General features: G+C 39.4%; 1 protein-coding gene across 1 annotated transcript in view; it reads right to left on the bottom strand.

Moving 5' to 3' along the window:
• Positions 1-24159, bottom strand: part of LOC136878872 (uncharacterized) — a 148881-nt gene that overhangs the window by 103772 nt on the left and 20950 nt on the right. Inside the window, exon 2 of the mRNA XM_067152434.2 lies at positions 16768-16901. Within this exon, the coding sequence (XP_067008535.2) occupies positions 16768-16901 (134 nt within the window). The remainder of the gene's footprint in view (positions 1-16767; positions 16902-24159) is intronic.

Raw genomic sequence — 24159 nt, 5'->3', positions numbered from 1 at the left:
CATTAATGTTTTTAGGGTTCAGTATTTGTGGTTGAGGCTGAGCGACCAGCGGCGTGGAAACTTTCATTTCATTACTTTTATTTTAATGCCACTGGTGTGGTTTAGCAGGAGACGGGAGCTTGGTAATGGCCTTACGGAGAGGACAGCAGAGTAACTTCAGGGAAGGTTTCACAAAATTTATACAGAGCAGATAACGAAAAAACGAAATGTAAAACTATAAGGGGCAGAAGGCCTAGGATTTAGAGAAAAATATAACCTATGGGGGTTCTTACAAGATGTTAAAAATCCAAGGAGCAAGTAATTTACACAGGTTTCTCCTGAGACAGGTGAACTCTAAATATTCTCTCGGTGGCTGGGTTGCTCACTAACAATGTCACCGGTGTTAAAAAATCCAAGACGGTACACGGCCCATGAAATCTGGGGGCAAGCTTGCCCGCGGGAACAAAATTCTTGACCATAACTTGGTCTCCTACTTTTAAATTGGTGGGCCTCCGTCCACGATCATATATTTCCCTAACCTTTTCATGAGACATTTTAAGATTGTCCTTAGCCTTCTTCCAAAGATCTCTAATATTATCTGGATCTATTGTCTCGGGTAGAATATCACTAAGACACCAAAGGTTAGAGAGCGGCGTGTTGGGAAAAAACTTGAACATGAAAGAAGCTGGAGTAAATTTATGAGATTCATGAACCGCCGAATTCAAAGCAAAAGCTAACCAATACAGGGATGTATCCCACCTGGAATGATCGTCATGATGATAGGCAATCAGCGCCGACCTCAGATTACGATTGACCCGTTCAGCCAGAGATGGTTGAGGATAGTAAGCAGAAGTTGTTACATGTGAGACAGATAGATCAAAACAGAATTTACGAAAGAGATTAGAGGTAAAGGCTTTAGCATTATCAGACACAACATATTGACACGGACCAAAAGAAGCAAAAATGGAATTTATACAAGAAATAGTGGACTGAGCGGTAGCCAGCTTAGTCGGAAATAACCAAGAAAATCTTGTGAAACCATCTACACACACAAATATGAATTTGTTGGCGTTCCCCTTTGACTGGGGGAAGGGTCCTACGTAGTCGATATAAAGACGTTTCATGGGGCGCGACGCCTGATGAGAAGACAAAAGCCCTTGCTTAGTGGACATGGAGGGTTTACTAAGCTAACAAGTTTTACAAGCTTTTACTAATTCACGGATTTCTCCGTCCATACCCTTCCAAATGAACATTTTACGGACCTTTTCATGGGTTTTGAAGATGCCTAAATGCCCCCCTAATGGGGTCTCATGATAGTACTTGAAGATCATGGGCACGAGAACAGCTGGAACCACAACTTTCATCATCTTATCATGCCTCGACGGGCAACATAAAACACCATTCCTCAGTACATAAGGGACGACATGTTCCCCAGAAGAAAGGGTTTCCTTGATAGGGGCCAGCGTCGGATCTTCACGTTGATATTTTTCAATATCCCTAAAGAGCATGGGAGCATCTGTTAGAATGGCATTAATCTCAGGTAGTATGGACTCGGGAGGTGAAGAACTATCATCCTGTTCAGGGGTCTCTACCTCATTAGAAAACACACGGCTTAGTCCGTCTGCCACAACATTTTCAGTACCTCTCATATGCCTAACGTCAAATTGGAAGGCAGAAATTCGGATGGCCCACCGGGCTATACGACCAGTACGACGCGGCCTACCTAAGACCCAACTTAAGGCTTGGTTATCAGTCTCCAAGTCGAACTTGACATGTTCCAGATAAAGGCGGAACTTTGCTAGCGCAAACAAGACAGCCAAACACTCAAGTTCATAGATGGAATACTTGGCTTCTTGAGCCGATAGAGTCCTAGATGCATAGGCGATGGGTCGCCTCCCTAGTTCAGTCTCTTGAAGAAGAACTGTAGCTACAGCCGACGACGACGCGTCGGTTTGGACGATGAATTTCTTAGAGAAATCGGGCATAGCGAGGACAGGGTCATTACAAAGGCCTAATTTGAGATCTTCAAAAGCGGCTTGTTGAAAAGTTCCCCACTCAAAATTGACGCCTTTCCGACGAAGTAAGTTCAAGGGCGCCGCTCTATTGGCGAAATTTGGAATAAATTTCCTGAAGAAATTCACCATACCAATGAACCTGGCAATATCTTTGATGTCCTTGGGAGGTTTGAAATCACGGATGGCCTGTGTTCTAGAATGATCTACAGCGACACCATCGGGCAACACAATATGCCCTTGAAATGACATAGAAGGCTTAGCAAAAGCGACTTTGAACAACTTAACTGTTAACCCTGCCTTACGAAGACGATTAAGGACCTCTTTCAGATGATCAAGATGTTCTTCGAAGGTCTCCGAAAACACGACGACATCATCAAGATTATGATACAAGTATTCAAATATGATGTCCGAGAAGACCCTATCTAGCAGTCTCGTAAGCACAGTTGCCCCCGTGGGGAGCCCGAAAGGCACGCGGTTGTACTCATACAAATTCCAATCTGTGGCGAAAGCTGTCAGGTGTTTAGATTAGTCTGCAAGCGGTATCTGATTATACGCCTGGTTAAGATCTAAGATGGTGAAGAACTTAGCTTTACGAAACCACGAAAAACAAGAGTGAAAGTCTGGAACGGGCACGGATTGTAACACCACCTTCCGATTGAGAGCCCTATAATCAATCACAGGCCTGAAGCCAACTTGGGGTTTCTGGACTAGAAAAATAGGCGAAGAATACGCCGACTTAGAGGGCCGAATACTACCATCCTTCAACATCTGTTCTGTGATTTCCTTCACTTTCATTTTAGGAGGAGACAGCCTATAAGGCGGAAACCGGACTGGAATCGAATACGTAACCTCAATCTTGTATTCAATAAGGTCAGTAACACCAAGAGTATCAGAGAAAACCTCTGGAAACGACTGACACAACTTACGAATACTCTCAGCCTGCTCCTCAGGTAGATGTCTAAGATCTAACAACATCTCATCCTGGGTAGGCGAAATAGATGAACATGATACAGAAGTACATTTTAACAAAGGGATTTTGGAATTACTATCAAATTTGAAAGTGCACGGCTTGCTCTGAAGGTCGAGCACTAGACCGGTGTGAGACATGAAATCAGCTCCCAATATAATGGGGCAAGACAAGTGGTTGGCTACAAACAGTTTAAATTTCCAAGCAAATTTAGATATACGAATTTTGGCATACAGAAAACCTAAAATTTCTAACGAAGACGAATTTGCCGAAGCATATTGAACAGAAGTCGAACAAAAATCACGAAGTTTACAAACAGATTTCAATTTGGAATACCATTCAGCCGAAATAATGGAACAAACACTGCCTGAGTCTAAAAGAGCAGTTACAGGCTCATTATTTAATTCAATTTTGAGGAAGGGAACAGGTGCGGGTGAATGCGCCGCAATCCTAAGACATTCTCTGGGACATTCAAATGGGAATGTAGAATAGTTCTGACTTTTTCCTGCATTTTCGTCAGATTTAACTTGTGCTGAGCCTTGAAAATATGAATCTACCGACTCAGCCGGAGCCACTAGTCACTTTTGATTATTGGTGGAAGTTGCGCCAGAAGTTGAGCAGGAGGGAGTGCTGTTAGCATTAGGGCAGTTCATGGCAATATGAGAAAACGCGCCGCATTTAAAACAGCCTTCGGATGACCCTGCTCCATTCCTTGTCCCACTAGGTTTAATTAATGGACACTTGTACCGAAGATGGTCAGGCGACCCACAAGCATAGCATTCACGGGCAGTGAAGGTTCGGCGAGGTGGAGGCCGACAATTACTAGAGGATGGAGGGGGTTCTTTCGCGACACGCAGGGTATCGGCATATCTAACTCCTTCCGCTGAGACAGCCATAGCCTCTAACTCGGCAAAAGTTTGCGGACGCGACGCAAAGCACAAGTATGACCTGTATGATGGAGAAATGCCTTCCACAATGGCCTGTACAATCTGATCTTCAGGGAAGTGAAGGGCAAACACCCTGGTATAGAATTTAATATCTTGGATGAAGTCTGCCAAGTTTTCATCCAACCGTTGTACTCGGTAGTAGTACCTATGAATGAGCGATGACCTAGCTCGAGCGGGAATAAAATTTGCCAACAGATGGGCATGGAAGTCTTCTATGGATGACTGTTCAGCAATTGCTCTAACTATTTTGTCTGATAGAACCCCAATTGCATAGGGATAAATGATCTGCAAAATTTGACACGGAGAAAGAGAAAAAACAAGGGCATGATCCTGAAACTCAACTAAAAAACTTAAGAATGAAATAACGTCACTGGTAGAGTTAACAGAAAACTTAGAAATACCCCTGAGCAACATTGCTAATGGATGGGGCAAACTGCTGAACCCTGGTGACATAGTAGGTAGAGGCCTAAGTGGTGAAGAAGCTAATTCAGAACGTGCATTATTCAAAGAGGTACGGCGTTCAGACTCATTGTCTAATGGGGAAGAGGTTTGTTGCGCTCCTACTGATTTCCTACTTTCTTCTCCTTTAGAAGACTCTTCCTCGCTAACTACGTTTACCGTAGCAGGTTGGTCAGTTTTGGGAGGGACTGCCCCGGTTAACAATAGGCTAACCTTACTGGACAAATAAGAAAGGTTATCGAGAACAACACTAGCTTCCTTCCTTTGAATGTCATTCAACTTTAGAGACAACAGATCGTTAACTCTATTAGAAAAATGAAATAACCTGGCTTGCACACGTTTAAGTTGATTAGGAGAAGGATCATTTTCTTAAAAAAAACTAACTACGGATGCCAGCTCAGTAGTATTGTCAGTGATCGTGGAGAGAGAGTCGTCAATCTCTTTCTCACCCAAAGTGGGGATGGAAATAGGCAAATCAAGGGACTCTTTAAGCTTGTTAGTATCTATCGCAACCGTGCCTCCAGATTGAACATTCATAATCGTTAATACATAGATCAATTCCTCCTTGCTCAAATAGCCGGGATGGATGACGTCGCGAGGGCCGGGCATGATGGCAGAACTTTACAAATTTAGAAAAAAAATAAAAAACAGCGACTGAGAAAATTGTTAGAGTTCAAACAAAAAGCGTATTTAGCCGTCAAAAGGGGCTAAATTGAGACCCATTCAACCACGCTCTGCTACCACTTGTTATGGAATTATCCGTGGTAGTTAGAGATGAAAGAAAGTGCGGGCTGGAATAGGTCTCAACTACAAAATTAAAGTTAATTTAAAACTTTAACAAAGGTTATATTTTCTTTTCAAAATCAACAAATAACAACAACAGAGTAACAGGTACCAAGTAGCACGGAAGCAAGTTAAGAAATTACAATTCGTTACAAGATTTGGGCTCCGAGCTCCAAGATTAATTTCTGAGCTCTCAGCCCACCACCACAATAGCTAAAGGGCAGAAAATCCCTAAGTACGAGGAGCACTTCCTCCTAATTACAATATTAAGAAAAAGAGCAGACACGCTCTCAATTTCACAAGCCTATCAAAGGCTACAACAAACTTCATTTCTATCTGCCCTTAAGGCACACAAGGAAACAGGGGTATTTAATACCCAACCTACGGGGCCTTCGCATGAAGAAAACAAAACATCAGGTTAAGTTACTGGCCCAAAGTACAGAAGAGATTGGAGGCGTGAACTTGCACTCCTAAATACACTTTTAAAACCTAAGTGGCTCTAGGCCGAAACACAGGGGCTAATCCCAAGCTAAGGAGGTGACCCGTATGAGAAACTTTAATATTTTAAGGAAGAGAAGAAACGGTTATGAAAACGTAGTCACCTCAATTTCCAAATGAAGGGGAGTTCGAGAGGGTAAAGCACTCTCTATCCCCGCTTTACAGTAATTTAGAGATTTATGATTTATAGATTTTACATAGACAGAAAATAATTTACATTTTAAAACGCTAGGCTACATACAAAAGGTTTCGAACCCTCCCCGAGAGTTAAACTGCTGAGCTAGCAAGAAATGAAGGTGTTAACAGGCCATTACCTTGTAGAAGAACTGCTGCTTGAAGAAAGAGGCGCTTCCCGCCCCCCTGTTACACATTCACACACTAAGAAAGATGTTACTGAAGTGGCCCCGAGACAAGAAAATCAGCAGTTTATATACCCTCGTGGAACATTCAAGACCTTTAAAGAATGAGTAGACACACCCTTCAGTTTTTATTGGATAACAGCAAAAACTAATACACAAGACGAGGAAGAAACTCCTTATTGGTGGAAAATTAATTACATAAATTCCTGATTGGTTACATTCAAAACGGGTGGAACGAAAGGATTTATATTGCCAACCCACAAACCACAGAACAAATATTTAGTAAAACCAAAACTTAGGAATACAATATTTCTTCCGGAGAATACATTCCTTTACACCAGAGTGCGTTATCATAGTTTTTGGTGGAGACATCTGTTAGAGAATGTCCCAACTTCTTGATACGGAGCAAACAAACACAAATCGAAATAGACACAGTTCAGAACACTTCAAAATTACCAAAGTGACATCTTCCAAGAAGCCGTTGAGTTAATTCAGTTTGTTAAATTTCAAGCTTTCTCCTGTAGAGTAGTTTCAACTGGCGTAATATTTGAATTAGCGACGTGGAGGTGTACCGCTCGGTGCAATTATTATTATTACTATTATTATTGTATCTGTACTATTATTATTATTATTATTATTATTATTATTATTATTATTATTATTTTATCTGTGATATTATTATTGCATCTTATTATTATTATTTAATTCACTTCTGTAATCTGATTTCCCTATGTAGTAATTGATTATTATCGCTTGCGTGATTGTAGTTAATTTGTTATGTATGTATATAAATATATATATGTGTGTGTGTGTGTGTGTGTGTGTGTGTGTGTGTGTGGGTAGATTAACATTAAATACATGAAAGGTAAGAGTTTGCTGCATAATATCAGATATAGATAAATTGTGTGAAATAACTTTTGTCATTGCAACATGTTGCAATACTGCTAGCGTAACTGCCGAGTTGTCGCTCTGTCATTGTGTGCATTTAGCGATGAGCTCATTTTTAGGATATACCTACAGCCGCCTTAGGCATTTTCACAAAAACCTGCAACATTTGTAGTTGGGTGGGAGTAACATCATACTTATTTTTGGCGAGTACGTAGGTGTGACAGCTAATGGCCATATAAACTAGGACCAGCGTCTTATTGCGTCAGTCATATGGATGGAGAGACTTGCCAAGGAGTGTTTTAATGAGGTGGTAGTGAGGAGTCTTAGATGGAGAGGCCACAGCCGGTCAGTTAGTTGGAAGCAGTTGGATGAAGGAGTTGAACAGAGAGACTTTCCATGAAGTCAGTTAGATAGAGAGACTGGCCATACGGAGTACTACTAAGATGGTAGTAGTCAGTCTGTGAGATGGAGAAGCAACAGTCACTTGGATACTTAGTCGTCAGTCACCACATGGATTAAATTTTTGGAGTGTGTCTCGTATATCTGATTAGTCGAGTTTTTGTGTAAGTGCAGTGACCGCTATATATTGAGTTGTCGCAATTCGGGCTAACAGTTATCAGTGAATTACTTGGAAAGTTTATTGTGAAGTGTGAATCTAATTTCAAGCCATGCTATATCTCGTCAGTGAAACAGAAAGGAAACATAACCAAATTAGGCTTGAGATACCTACAAGAAAACAATTCAAAGGAGTACGTCGTAATAACACTCAAAGTGTTGAAGGTACTGTTCGTGAACTAGTGAGGGATAAATTTCTTGTACAATTTTTAAATGTCCAGTCAATAGGATTTCAAATTTAATGCCTAGTTTATTTCAGTTGTGATGAAAAGTTTTATATTATAATGTAAATTATCGCAGCAAATCTTGCTATTTAAACTCAAAATTTAAAGAATATATTTTTTTCCATATCAAATTAATTTATCGTTTTATTTCAATGGTAGAATGAGATAACCTCAACTTTGATCGGGAAACAAAACGAAAATCTCCTTTTCCTAGAACCTATATGTTATGCTGTCTAATTAAGCTTCTTACCCCACGCCCTAGAGCTATTCAAGACTGTCATTCTATTATTGCTGCACTGAGCTGTAGTTGGCGCCCATCAAATATTGTATGTGTAAGTAATCAGGTAAGAACTAAGTGTGAGTACAAGGTCCGACGAATGAGTATTGTATTTCATGAATATTTTAATATGTTAATATGTTAATATTTTTCCATTTTAATTCAATTTCATATATTTTTAAAGTAGTGAGTGTAAGTCGTATGAGATCACCATCATGATTGGACGTGCCGCGGGCGAAGTAATATCCATTCCTCGGATTCAAATCGTCCTTTCGGACATACCGTTTCACTTTAGACGTCTGAAGTTCCCAGTTCGTTTGAGTTTCGCTCTGTGCATCAACAAGGCACAAGGACAATCACTTAAAATCTTCGGAAACCGCGCTTTTCCCATTGATCTCACTCACATATTCAACATTTCTTTGAATACCTTGTATGATATTTTGATAAATGAAATATTAGTTTAATTGCTCCAAACCCTTCCTTACGTCTTTCAATCGGTTAGCGTGCTGGCATTTGGTCCGGGTGGTCTCGGGTTCGATACCCGGACGGGCTACGGATTTTAACCTTCCTTGGTTAATTTCAATAGCTCGGGGGCTATGTGTGTATGTGTGTCGTCTTCATTATTGGAATTCATCCTAGGTTGGGCCCATCATCACAGAAGCGCAGGTTGCCTATAAGGTGTCAACTCGAAAGACTTTCACCGGTCCTTAACGGAGGCCACACCTGTTGTTGTTATTATTATCATTCAACTTGCTTATAGGTAGTTGTAGTTACTGCTTTCATCCAACAGAAGTTACCACACCCAAATTCTGTGCTAATCCCAATATTTTACTAAGCCATTTCACCTTTGCCCTACCACAATACTGAGAGTCAACTCAAGACCTTAGCGATCCCTTTGATGTCAGTCAGACTTCTGGTCGGTGAAAAGGCATCCGCAGCACCAAATAGTTCCTTAGGTTTGTTACTTGTTCCTGAAGTCAGGAACTTCCTTCAGTTTGGTTAGATATTCTGGTGAACTGACTTGAAGAATTAAAAAAATTTGCCCTGTATAAATAAGGAAAATATATCACAGGTTGTATGTTATTCGGGTTCGCTACCAACTCTTATATTTCATACGTAGATGGCTATGAATATTTATTGTTCTCAGTGGTGTATGTAGCAAAATAAATTATTTAATATGATATTGATATCTTATTGCACTGTGTACTTAGTAAGCTTTTTCGAGTTCATTCCATTGCTGATAAGTTCGCATAATATGTGCGACGTTGAAGATGGATCCAAGAAAACTGTTGGCAATACTGGCTGCAACAGTATGTTCAGTATTCATAACGGCTGCCAGCTGTGAGCAAGACGTGTGTGATGCTGTGACGTTTGAGTCCCCTGTGAAATACTTTAAAGCTAACAAAAGTGGATAAAAATTAAGTAGGAAATCTAAACCAAATTGTTTTAAACGTTTACAGTAGCCTACGAGATGAGAACCCGCCGTGGACTGTGGAAGACGTGGTGAAAAACACCGCACAGCTGACCGGCGTTTCTGTGTACAGTGTTTACGCCGCTCGCGTGGAATTTAAACTCCAGAGAAAATCCAAGTCAAAAGCGAAAGGTCGATGTGTCAGCTCAGCACTCGCCGTAAATAAAACAGGAAGGGCCTTAACACGGTATGGGAATAGGATTCCTGGCGTATTCGATGATAATAATAATAATAATAATAATAATAATAATAATAATAATAATTTGTACGTTGCTTTATATTCATAACCGCCCTCTACCTGCAGAAATGCTGTCTTGAGGGGATCATGAGTTCGTTTTTACCTTCCGAATGACGAGACTACAATATTTACAACATTCCTGGAAATATTGTATTTTGCAATCCCACGCAAGGGTGGGTTTTTCAGCTTTTTGATCTGTGAGCAACTGCCACTGCCAGTCGTTGCACGAGAGCGGAATCGTATCCCGGTACTTATGTTGTAAGTCCCCATGTGCCTCACACAAATTGCACTATGAAATAAAAATAAACCTTGCTTCTCTGGCCTCGGTATTCGTCAGTAATCTGTAGGCTTTACATGGTCAATAAAGGAGGTAAATAGGTATGGTACGTAATCAAATTACAGCTATGTGAAAGGATGTGATTTCGTTTGATGCTTCACTATTTCAGAATGAAGTACTTGTCAGATGGACGAACGGCGTTAATAAGTTGGTTGTGGCGGAGATGGAGAACGCTGAGGGAAGGGGGAACAGGGGACGTGCTCACGTACGGAAGGATACTTTTCCTAAGCTCTTGAGTTGAATTTCAGTATATATTTCACCATTTCCCGGTTAACTGTGTGTATAGAGGAAGTGGCCGTGGTTCTAAGGCACAGCCCCAGCATTTGCCTGGTGTGAAAATGGGAAACCACGGAAAACCATCTTCAGGGCTGCCGAGAGTGGAATTCGAACCCACTATTTCCCGGATGCGAACTCACAGTCGCGCGCCTCAAGTTCACGGCCAACTCGCCCGGTATAGGTTTAATAAAACTAAAATGATGGCAGGAAAGGACTTTTATTATGATTTTATGAAGAGGCACCAGGTCGGCTGAGTCTACCAGCTTGCACCGAGCAGTAGGCTTCAACAAGGAGCAAGTGGACAAATATTTTTGATAAATCAAGTGATCTTATGACAAAATATTTCTTTATTCCATCGAGAATCTTAACGCTGATGAGACTGGAGTGTCTTGTATGCATACAAATCAATTAACGGTTTTGTCAGTAAGGGGTAAGAAACAGGTAGGAAAACTTATGTCTGGAGAAAGGGGAAAGAACGTCACTGTTTTACTTTCAATCAATGCCTCTGGAGATCAGTTAATTCCTTCACTATTTGTCTTCCCAAGGGTAAGAGTAGACAATGATTTGAAAAACTATACGCCAGTAGGTAGCACTTTTGATGGACAGCCAAGCGGATTAATTACCAAAGAATGCTTCCCGAAATGGATGCAGACTTTGATTGAGAGGACAAATCCTTGAGAACAATATCCTGTTCTATTGATTGAAAATGGGCATACTAGCCATAAGAATTTGGTTGTTATTATGTATGCAAAGAAGAATCATGTCCATATGCTGAGCCTACCGCCTCACACGACACACAAACTGCAGCCACTTGACAGGGTGGTGATGAAGTCCTTCAAAAATGCCTACAACGAGGCATGTTCATTATGGATGAGATGGTATCCCAAAATGAAAATAGGTCTTTGAGATATTGCTGGACTTGTAAATTTTGCGTTGACCAGAGTGTGCCGAATGAAGCTTTCTCAGTCTGCTTTTGCCTGTACAGGAATCTACCCCTTCAACCGTAATATTTTCACGGACCTGGATATTCAGTCATCCTTCTCTGAACCTCCACTGGCTTCTATTGAAGAACCTTCTTCTCTTCTGCCTCAAATTTTGCTTCTATCCTCAAATCAGTATTTCCCATCGACCTCAAGACAAGTAGCAACACCAGTTGCACAGCCATCCCCACAACTTGAAGTTGAAAAGATCAACACCAGGCCTTCTACATCCCAGGTGCTACTGGAGAAAGTCTCACCCCTTCCCAGGACAGCAAAGGAGAAATTAGATGGAAGGAAACGACGTCTTGACCAGAGCGAAGTCTTGACTTCGATTGGAAGAGAAACGAGCTTGTTTGTCTGAACAAGAGAAGATAAAGGGCAAAGTCACCAGGAAATCCTCGAAAACTGCAAAAAGAACTCTTGCATTCGCTGAGTACAATGCAGGAAATTATGAGAAAACTGACTGCATCATTTGTGGAGAGAGATTCGATGAACATTGGATTCAGTGTAGTGATGGTAGATGTTGGGATCATGAAAACTGTGCAAATCTTGAAGAAGAAGCATTACTTTACATGTGTGATATTTGCAGAATGGTTAAACGTTAAACTGTTTGTAGTATGAATGTTAAAAACCTCTATTTGTTAAAAATATTTTCAAATATGACCTCATAGTTTGTTAATATTGACCGTGTTTTTCATTATGATTTAATATATTTAAGTGAGTACGTTAATATAAGAATATAGGTGCCTATAAATTCCATTACAGATTTATTTCCTATTGTATAAAAATTGTTTGGCAAGAAAGTTAAACTGTCCGATACCTCCCGACATTCCCCTATATTTAGCATCCTCTCTATTTTGGCAAAGTGTTTAAATTCATACCAGTTACAACCATTGCAGTCAGTAATACGGTATTAATATGGCAACAATAATTTTCGTCGTCTTTGGTTCCGAATTACTACCTTTGAACGAAAATTATACCCCTTAGGGCCGTTTCCTCCAAATGAGTTTAAACTAGGTTTATTTTAATCTGGTTTAAGTCTGAGTTTAAACTAATTTTGTACCAAGTTTAAACTTCGTTCAAAGTTAAACCTTCTATATTGTAGTTTTAAACTGCTGTTTGTATTCAGCCTTCTTGACATTTTATTAATTAACGTATCCATTATTTTCCTACTAGAAGGATTAGTTTTGACTACCAGTACTGCAGTACTTAAATAGAAAATTTACTAAAATTAGAACGTAGTATTAGCATTAGAAAAATGGAAGTATTTACTGAAGTATTTATTAAACAGGAAATAATTTTGATGTGCAAGTGAGGTTAAAAAGCCGCATTAAAATAAAAGTTTACAATTTTGGAAAATAGGATGTAAGGGAGTTATGGATTTATAATTCATAAGCGAACAGAAAGGATTGTCCTGTATCAAAGAAGGATTCATTTAAAACGTCAACTGCAGAAATAATTCTATTTCGCTAGAAGCAATGATTCTGGTTGCTTTAAGATATTATGCAGCAGGCATTTTTCCATTAACAACGAGGACCACAGACCTTATATTGCAATCTCTTTATCTTTCTTTCTTAATCTGCTTACCCTCCAGGGTTGGTTTTCCCCTCGGACTCAGCGAGGGATTTGACCTCTACTGCCTCAAGGGTAGTGTCCTGGAGCTTGAGACATTGGGTCGGGGGATACAACTGGGGAGGAGGACAAGTACCTCGCCCAAACAGCCTCATCTGCTATGCTAAACAGGGACCTTGGTGGAGGATGGGTAGATTGGAAGGGATAAACAAGGAAGAGGAAAGGAAGTGGCCGTGGCCTTAAGTTAGGTACCATCCCGACATTTGCCTGGAGGAGAAGTGGGAAACCACGGGAAACCACTTCCAGGATGGCTGAGGTGGGAATCGAACCCATCTCTACTCAGTTGACCTTCCGAGGCTGAGTGGACCCCGTTCCAGCCCGCGTACCACCTTTTCAAATTTCGTGGCAGTCCCGCGAATCGAACCCGGTCGTCCGGGGGTGGCAGCTAATCACACTAACCACTACACCACAGGCAGTCTCCTTATAATATATATAATACTGTTGGCGGCATGAAAACTGTAATGTGAAGCATAAAAATATTCATACATAAGTGATGTAATACGTCCGCTCTCCGTGCTTTATGTGATGGCAGTGGTCGTTAAAGCGTTAGGTGAGCATCGTCAGAAATCGTGATTACGGTTCGAATCCAGTTGCTCGAGAATATGTCTACCATCAGATAGCTGGCGGGCACTGTAGGAGAGGTGGATTGCTAGATTGCTAGATTGCGTGCCAAAAGTGTGGATTCAATCCCAAACCTCTCTGCCGTGTTTGTATGGTGTGGAGGCATTGACGCTGGTGATGGCGATTCGTCCGTCGGATGGTGACGCTAAGCCCTGAGTAGAGCCCTTGGTGCTATTCGGATAGCAGTAGGCTAAGTCGACACTGGTGTTTACCCTCCCCATTCCTAGTAATAATAATAATAATAATAATAATAATAATAATAATAATAATAATAATAATAATAATAATAATAATAATATTTCTACGCCCCACTAACTACTTTTGGCCGTTTTAGGAGACGCCGAGGTGCCGGGATTTTATCCCGCATGAGTTCCTTTTGCGTGCCAGTAAATCTACCAACACGAGGCTGACGTATTTGAGCACCTTCCAATACCACCAGACTCAGCCAGGATCGAACCTACCAAGTTGGGTTCAGAAGGCCAGCGCCTCAACCGTCTGAGCCACTCAGCACGGCGCCCCCTTCGTACTATGATGTATCACGTCATTCATTTCCTCTCATTATCACCCCTGATGTGGTTTACGTCAGGGAGGACATACGGTCATAAAGAGTACAGCTTCAAGAACAAGTCCATTAGCAAAACTATCTTCTTGTGCTAGCGACAGCGCTTCACAATGTTAGTATGCATCAAGATCGGGGAGCTTTGTGGTATTTCTCAAGAAAATGTGCCTTTTCATTGACTAAATTCCTTACATTTATAACACATTCACTACCTCAATATCATCTTGCCTCGTACGCCTCATTTTGGCGTCGCCATCGGTAGTGCTACTTGAGGATACAACGAGCCTCTGGGCTGTTGACCTAACAGACAGACAGAGCACAAAATAAACTGTGAAGGGAAAATATCTCAGAAACATTCTTGCCATTTTCAGTCCCGAAGGTTAACGAAATATTTAAATGTGATCACGCTCAGATAACCAATCCGATATTTTCCAAGTTCTTCCAACCTATTCTTGCCAGGCTACACTCGGAGATTGTCGAATAACTGTGATGTTGTAGACTGAATGAGTTCCACTCAGCGGAGAAATACTGAAATTATGAAAACTACATTGCTGCAGGGTAAGTACAGTACCAAAGCTTCATTTCTTGTGATCAGGATTTTTGGAATCTGATCAAATATTACACGACTTACATAATGTGTTCGTTTTGTCATATTTAAGGCAACTGCTCTTTAAGAAATATAAACTATATTCAGTAAATATTTATGGGATCAGAAAATTAGTAAGGTGTTTCATGCTTGCTAGTAAACTAGTAATAAAATAAATTATAGTTACGAATGTTTCGTCCTAACTGTTGCCAGCATACCAGCAATAGAAATATTAATGCTATCAGGAGAAGTGTATTATGCATATACATATCGCGAACTAGGTTATGTTACAAACGAGTATAGAATCAAGTAATACATCTCCAAATAATACATCCTCGCTGGTCTGTCTACTGGATCCGACGTTTGCGGGATTGATTCCGGCCGAGGGCGATGGATTTCAATAGGAGATAAATCTCGAGCATGCTTGGAATTTGTTTACTTGAAATTCACATAAATGTTGATTTTCTGAGGAAAGGAATATTGCTAAAAGACCAGGATTTTAATATTTCAACGTTCCCGTGTGTTCCGTAAGACAACACAGACATCAAAAAACACGTATTAGGCCCATAGCACTTGTTTATGGTAAAGAAAAAGAAAAATAAGAAATAAAAGTTTTCTCCGAGAAATTGTAAACAACAATGGGTAAAATTATACAACACAACACTTCGCACACATGTAAATAATTTATTTTTCAGTAGAGCTAATATTCCTCTGAATTTCTACTTTATTCCCTACGTACGTTAGAATTAATTCGCCAAAACAGCTGATATTAATACAAAAGTGTCGGTCATTGAATTACTTGGCTCTGATTGCCCAATTCCAATCGACCCTGCTTTCGACTATTATTTCAGTGCAGCCAACGCCAGCGCAGACTTGACATCATTAGTTGAAATGGACGAGCTGTCGTTTAAACTAAACGAGTGTCAGAAATTGGTGTAGAAAATGGACGCAGGTTTAAACTAGATACTAGAGTTAAACGAGTTTAATTTATACCAGGTTTAACTCGATTTGGAGAAAATGGCCCTCTGAGGCCTGGCGCTTCCCCTCTTGTCATTCATTCTGAAGGCCATAAATCTCTCTTTCTTTCTTTCTTTCTCTCTCTCTCTCTCTCTCAGAACCACATTGAGCTTCTGCCAGTTGAATTTAAAAAGTAACTGTGGCTTGGAACTGAGGAGGCAAAAGGATGACATGAAGTTCCTGTACAAAACTGTGAATTCTATTATTGACAACCCTGACTTTTTATGCCTCTTGAGCTTCCACGTGCCCCGCTTTAATGCGAGGACAAATGTAACTTTTCATAACAAAAAATTCAGAACAACCGCTCACAAAAATTCCCCACTCTACAGGCTATGCAATGTCTACAACTGTGCAGTTCAGAAAAATAATTCTTTAGACTTCTGTGTACTTCTAGAACTGTTTTTACAACAATTCAGCATCTCCGCGAAAAATCTCTAATTGGTATTGATGATTTGAACCACAAAATGTATTATAAACATTGTACATTAAGCCCTGTCCCATAAATGTAATTATAAGTGTTAGAACTAGAAGAAAATAATAGTTTAGATATGAAATTACGATTTTTATTTTTATTTTACTCTTTCATGTAAAGATTAAATTAAATTAGATTAGATGTGAACTACTGTTCCTTTCTCATTGTAAATATTATATTATAATAGTTTTGGTATTAGGTTATTAGACTAGTTTAGATACGAAATTATGATTTTTATCTACTTGTTTCTTGTAAGGATTAGATAAGTAATATTATTTCTTTCTCAACGTAAATATAATATTAGAATAGTTTAGATATTAGGTTATTAGACTGATTGAAACATTAAAAAGAAACACGTGTAAACATCTGCCACTGTAATTGGGATTAGAAATCCTGTAGTGCGCAGTAAATAAATAAATAAATAAATAAATAAATAAATAAATAAATAAATAAATAAATAAATAAATATGTTCTAGTCCTTTGTAAAATGGCACATGTACTTTGCATCACTGTGTCCTGAAAACAGTACAACGAAGAAGAAAAATATGACTACAATAAAGAACTCACCCATGTCGTAACGTGGAGGCCGGGAGCGATCTGGTCGGTAGTTCTCATGAACAATAATACCACGCACTCGCTGAGAAGTCGAGATTTCATCGTTATGCATTACTTCAATGTGCTCCATTCCCACGTTGAACAACCTGAAAGGGAAATATCACTCTAGTCAAGTTATATCTACCGAAGGGAGGAAAATGATTTTCTGACAAACTGTTCCATGTTCATTGTGAGAAATTGTTTATAATGTATTTCTTAAAATGTAAGCCAAAATTAGACATTAGACATTAGACTTTAATACAAAACCTTCGAAATATTTTTAAGATAGTAATTGTGTGGACCCCAAATACCGTATTCAGGCATTTTGTTTGACGCCATCTAGGTTACCTGAGTGCCCATTCTGACGTTCCATTTTACTCTACCCAATAGCAGAGACGTTAATTTGTTGAACGATCTATGACTGAATTTTAATTAGTTTTATCCTGTGAAAATGATATGAGTCACCAATGTCCTTTATATGCCGCTATCGTACGACGCGGTGAGGCGAACGGAACGTTTTCCAATTTTCAAAGATCCAACTACTTCTGCGCGAATTTGAACCCAGTATCTTGGGATCATAAGATAGACATTCTACCACTGGTCGCAAAGAGTGCTTTAACATGATATTTTCGCGAGTTTATCTCATTAATTTTGTATGTTTCAAATTTACAAGATTTAAAACATTTCCTCACACTTTTTAAATTATAATCAAAATAACTCACCTCCCATGTAGTTAAAAATACTGTCGATTCCTACAAGAAACACTATATCTATAGGTTTCATTGTGTACACCTGCGGGGAATTAATACTGTTACGAAGGTCTATAGGTGGTGTGCAAAGGGGCGGCTAGGCTGTAGGGCTGGACGAATAAAATGACCGCATAAAAGGAAAACGCTAATGCATCTCTCCCTTTGTAATTTAATTTTGTTTCTCTTTGATTTAGCAAAATCAATATATTGAATAAAAATGATGTGTGATCGATCACTTTACATAACAGTTGATAACAAGGTGCGTAGCTTTATAATAAACCAAATGCTCTCAGAACTTCATTAATAACAGCGGAGAATTGAGCTGACAATTTTCAAGACCTACGAGCCTTCGCAAACCAGATTAAATTCTACTGAACACTCGCTGCCCTTTTATTGTTCAGGGAAACCAACGATGATGCATACATGAACGGGAATAATCCTCGATTAATTAGGAGCTAAGCTCATGCTACAATGTGGTCCAAGAACAAGTTAAATTAAAAATCAGAAAGAACATTTAAAAACATTGTCAACACAAAGAAAAGAGGATGCTGAAACCACCCGAGCAATCACGTGGCGTTTCATAAGAATAAACCTAATGGGGCAAGAGGCCGAGAGAAACAGAGGATAACCCCATACTGTCTTGTGACTAGGAAGAAAGGATATAAACAGCCGAAGAGTGAGATGTACGGTTACATTTTGGAAATTCTAGTTACAAGAAAATAAAATAGAGAAAAGGGAAACGAGGATCCACACTCGTGCTTCTTTTAGGACACAACATCTCTTACGGCGGTTACATTGGCCAATTCAGGAAACTAAGAAAGCTACTTGATACGAAAATAAATTGTTAATAAAATCCCTATATTCGAAGCAGTTATGGCACAAATCTCAAGTGTACATGCCAAGGAAACGCTGTTATCTTCTCGATGCCACTCGGTGTTTTTAGAGTCACATTGTTTAGGATGAAGAAGCCTACATCACTCGTTACCCCAGCATGCCAGCTGCCTTCAATGAGTTGTGAACCTCAGCCGATGATCCAACTGACAAGACGATCTTTAGCAGGGCAATGGCAGTCCCTTTCACAATGACAGGCTGGACTATGATAGGTTGAATAAAGATCAGTAGGAGAAACCATCAGAAATGACGTAAGAGGGGGCGCCTACCCCTAACCATTTTATTTCTCCCTAAATGAAAGTTCCAGCATAGTTTCCTAGGTGTCAGCCTCAAACAGATAAGTGATATATAGCGGTAGGTTTCTTAATTGCATATTAAGATAGAGTTCAGTGACTGTTCAGAAGATATCACCAGAGGTAGATGTTTCGGGGTCAATGAGATATATAGTGGCACTCGCACTCCGAATGTCATTTAAGTCCAAGTTCGGCACCCATCGGCATGGTGAATCAGAAGGGGTGAAAAGGAAAATGTCCTAATTGACGCGGATTAGTGCTAATTACACAGTTTTCGGGGTCCCTCGGCTGATTGGTGACATTCCCAGTAACAGCTGGAATCGTTTGCATCATGTCTGTAATGCGATACGTATATATATATATTGTGTTGTAACTTATTTGTATTATTTATTTGAAAGGATCAACTACTTCCAAGACATCTGGGCTGCCACAAAGAAATACGTTAATGCGAAACTAAACTATCTCAATCTAAAATGTAAAATTATACACGTAACCATATTTCTAAATTTACGAAGAGTGCATAAACTATCGATCAATGTCACAATTAACAAAACTTAAAATAAATCACTTCAAACAGCTAATAAAAATCCTAAAATTAAAAGGTTTTAAAGAGAAAATGACGAATAATGACCAAAACGACCATGATAGATATATGTGTATATGTGTATACAGTATCTTATAGAATGGCTCTAAACCAAACTTCGTACAAATATGAATTCATCTCGAAAAGATACTCGAGGAATATGACATCCCTATCAATCCTAGGGGAGAGAATGACATAAAACAAACCGAAGACGACCAATATTAGCGTTGAATCCATAGTTTTCGCGGTCGCTGAGATGTTTTTTGACACTCTGAATGTCGTGTAAGTAGCAGTTCAGCTGCATAAGCATGGTGAGAAGTGGTGATGAAGAAATGTCCAAACTGACCGAGATTAGTTTAATTAACGAGAAACAAAATACTCTATAAATAAAACATTAAATACACAGCAATTACCCTTAAACTACAAAAGAGTTATCAAATATCAAAGATACAATAAATAAATCTATAAAATTTCACTTCACATGTAATAACAGCTAATAAAATATCTAAAAGTAAACAGCCAATAAAGTTTCCGGTCAGTGCCGGGTAATATAGCTAGAATAATAATAATAATAATAATAATAATAATAATAATAATAATAATAATAATAATAATAATAATAATTTCGTATGGCTATTTCTACCCGAGTGCAGCCCTTGTAAGGCAGACCCCCGATAAGGGTGGGCAGCATTTGCTATGTGTAGGTAACTGCGTCTTATTTTGGTGGAGGATAGTGTTATGTGTGGTGTGTGAGTTTCAGGGATGTTGGGGACAGTACAAACATCCATCCCCCGAGCCACTGGAACTAACCGACGAAGGTTAAAATCTCCGACCCGGCTGGGAATGGAATCCGGGACCCTCTGAACCGAAGGCCAGTACACTGACCATTCTGCCATTGAGTCGGATAATAATAATAATAATAATAATAATAATAATAATAATAATAATAATAATAATAATAATACAATTTATTATATTACGTAATTATATTAGGAGAGTCATATAATACGTTTCTTATGGGACTTATATTTTAGTGTCCGCGTTGAGTCATGGATAACTTTAGTGTGACGTGATTAGAAAAAAATGTAGCTGAACATACTTGTACGGCAATGCATGCTGGGCGGGTAAGAAAACACATACGCAAAACATTCACACTGCTGAGATGTGTACGCTGCGCTGAACAGGAAGAATCTCACTGAATGATGAAGTAAGGAACGAGTATGTGCGGGGAATTTTCAAGGCTCCATCCACCACTGAAAACTAAGAATGCATGTTTAAGGTGGTATGATAACGCAGCAAGCCAAACAGAAAATTATATAATCCAGAAGAGTCTTTCCATTCCAGCAGAAAATGAGCCGGTTAGACATGTAGCTACCCAGCTGACAATTGTCCAGAACAAATTGGAGACCCTTGAACTGGAAGAGGAGGGAGCATTGGACAGGACAGAGTGACTCATCATAATTAGAAAAGCTGACACCGAACGTGTTAGCCGTGCGGTTAGAGTCTCGCTGCTGTGAGCTTGCATTCAGGAGATGGGTTCGAATCCTGCCGTCGGCAGCCCTGTAGGTGGCTTTCCGTAGTTTCCCATTTTCACACAATGCAAATGCTGGGGCTCTTAAGGCTACGGAAGCCGCCTTTTCATCCTTCCGTTTCCGAAAATCTTCGATGCGTTAAACAAGTACAAAGAAAAAGAAATAAAAGAAAAGCTCACCCCGTTCAATCAAAACAAAGCGAAGAGAAAGAATAAGACGAGTGGTGAAGTTAGGGCGAGTGGCCCTCTCTTACACTTAATGACGTAAATTACAAGATAACGAAAGTAATTTTAATATTAAATTACAAAACAAAGTACAACTACGCTAAACATAGATTGAAGAATTCATAATGGAAAGAAAGCACGGTTCGTAAAAGAAAAACAGAGAGAATATGTAATAAGCAGCGGGACAGGTTTCATTGGGCATATGCAGTAAATCCATATTTAGGCTTTTTTTAGTTTTGAAGCGTACTTTAAACAAAATTTCATTATAACGACGTATTTTGGTAATTTTCATTTGAATTTCATTTTATAAGAATCGGAGTAAGCTCTACATATTATTTTTCAGGATAGACTGGAATATATTCTACTGAAGAACCATTGAAAAGTAGTGTGTAGAAAGTTTCTAGTAAGAGAGTAATTTAATGAGGCATGTCATCGTAGGAATCCTGGCTACGTATTAGCCATCTCGTCTCAGATTTAGCCACACATGACTGAATAATACATTATCTTCTTATACATTACTTACAATTACACCGATTATACACTTGAAAATTTGAAAGACACTGAAATAACGCACTACTCTAGCTTTAAACCACGCGAACGTACTTCCCGTCTGCTGGAAGGACACAAACTATTTGTCAGAGCTGCCCGTTCTCATCCTTTCCTTAGACCAGGTGTTCAAGAGATATCAGACTCGAAATTATCTCTGGCTATTCCCCAAACTCCTTTCGCTAATTTCCAACGCACAATAGTTAAATGAAAGCCAGCTACGTACTTTAATGAAAAATATCTATGCCTTCGCTGTTTTCGTCTGCAGAAGTTCACAAATTCTACATCTATTCCACTAAATATTTTAACTCAAACCAACTAAATTATTACATATCACAAGTTATTTTGAGGAGACAATTAAAGAACTTCTTCTTGGAGATGCGCGACACGGATTCCTCCTTCCGAACTTTCAAAGAGAGTGTGTGCAATGTCCAGGGGGGGGGGATATATTTATAGGTTCCCAAATGACGCCACCCTGGTCATCATGTCTGGTAGTGCAATCCTACAATTTCATAACCGCTGAACCAATTTCTCTTCAATTCACTCCAAAAATTCCACCTCATTTCCAATTAACAATGGTCTCGTTTTCATATTTTTCCCATACTTGTAACAGGCGTAAACAATTAATTTCATGTATACGACTTCGCGGGCTTTTTGAGGGCTTGGCGTTGACACGCGCTGTTAATCTGCCAATACAGAAACCAACTTTCCTCCAGACTTAATTACATTCATTTTCACCCTGTGGATTCTCACTTTATTTAATATTTATTACAAATTCCAATTCTTTATTCCTTGATTAATGATATTGCCAAAATCTCTCGTTGTGAAGGTTTATTATATATTGTTAATTATTTAATACTCGAAGTCAGCCGAAGTATCTCGACAATTAACGAACGGATGGCTCGCTACCCGCGGTGAATTCTGCTGGTGCTCGTCCCGCACTCGGAGGGTGAGATGCTTGCAATAAAGACTCATGGTTGCGCTTATAGTTGTATTTGTAGCTGCACTATTTAATTGCAATATTTATCATGGTAGAATTATGGGCTCACATAATTTCGCTTACTCTCCAAAGGACGTAGAAAATTTCTACTTTCTGCGGGTTTCATGCTCTGCATTGAGTGGCCAAAAGACAGACAATGAACCTACCGATTACTATGGGAACGTCTCTGCCTGCTTGCCAGCGGGAAAGTAACAATGTAATTTTCGTCAACATTCCTGCAAACTCCTGGTTGTTCCTTGCTTAGAAGGCGAGAGAGACGTCCTGGTGCCATTCTGCGGGAAATTTGCGGAATACCCTTGAAGGTGACAATCGTCTTCGAATAGCTCCAAAGGGGCTGTTAATACTCGAACAGCACCGCAGTGTGTAGCCCATGATTTCAAACCGTAAGTTTTTTTGTGGCATTTGCTATCAATTTTACTGAATTCCTCTTCTACTTCTGCTTTCCGCTTTAATTTCTGGCCTCTGTCTTGCATATTTAGGCTTAAGTAATAACACCATAAGTCATTTTCTTATCTGTTTACCCAAATGTCCCTACGCCTAGATTTCTCCTCTGTTGCTGCCTTCTTATATGTAACTCATATCACCACAATTTAGTGAGGGGCATTTTCTTTTACAATACATCCACTTGGTATTTATATATTTATTGTATCCGGCTGTCCTCAGTTATAATCCTATTTTATATTAATTTCAACTCTCTTAACTGTAATGCTTTCTTCCTTAATTACTCCGTATGTATACGAGTGCTAATCCAGAAACCTGGGCACTCTTTCGTTTGAGAACAATTTCCCGGACCGAACCGAAATTTGAAGGCAATTTCAATGACGGTAAAGAACTTCGTTTCGGGGTAATTGGTGGCTAAACGGTAAGTCGTACCACAAAACAGATAGCACAATCGAGGTTCAATTTTGGGGATCTACATCTTTGCTCTTAAGACATATTGTAGAATCTCGATTCCTTATACTTTAGATAGAGCTGCATTTCTCAATTTTAAATAAATTTGTACTTTTTACGCGTGTACCTTATCGTTTGACACACTCATAGGAAATATACAATCACCAAATTCGGTACGCACATTGACACGACCTGTGGTCATATGTTCGCAAAATTTTATGATTCCAGCTGCCACATCCGATAAATTAAGTAATGTGTGAAAACTGCACACTAATTTCACACTTTTTAATGTTTCTAACTCAATCTAACCCATAAATATGGGAGTTACAAGAATATTTTATAGAACCAACCATACACTAAAAGAGGGGTCTGATGGCGGAATCCGTTTGCTGACATGCCGTTCTGTTTATAAGCAGTATATCTTTAAATTAAGGTCTGTACTTATTAACGTGCCCATACTTATAAAGTTGTAGGGATTCCGCTGTCTGTAATTTCGTTTATTGAGCGTACTTTTTGAGATATTTATCCGATTTTGGTCAACTCAAGACCGAATCAATGGTTTTTAGTTTTCGTGTCTGTTTGTTCGTATGTTCCACCATCACGGCGAAACGTCTGGATTGATCTCGGCCAAACTTCATATATAGAGTATACTCATC

The sequence above is a fragment of the Anabrus simplex genome, chromosome 1, assembly GCF_040414725.1.
Source record: "Anabrus simplex isolate iqAnaSimp1 chromosome 1, ASM4041472v1, whole genome shotgun sequence".
NCBI lineage: Eukaryota > Metazoa > Arthropoda > Insecta > Orthoptera > Tettigoniidae > Anabrus > Anabrus simplex.
The sequence above is the reverse complement of the archived record's forward strand: the minus strand, read 5'-3'. Positions and strand labels throughout refer to the sequence as shown.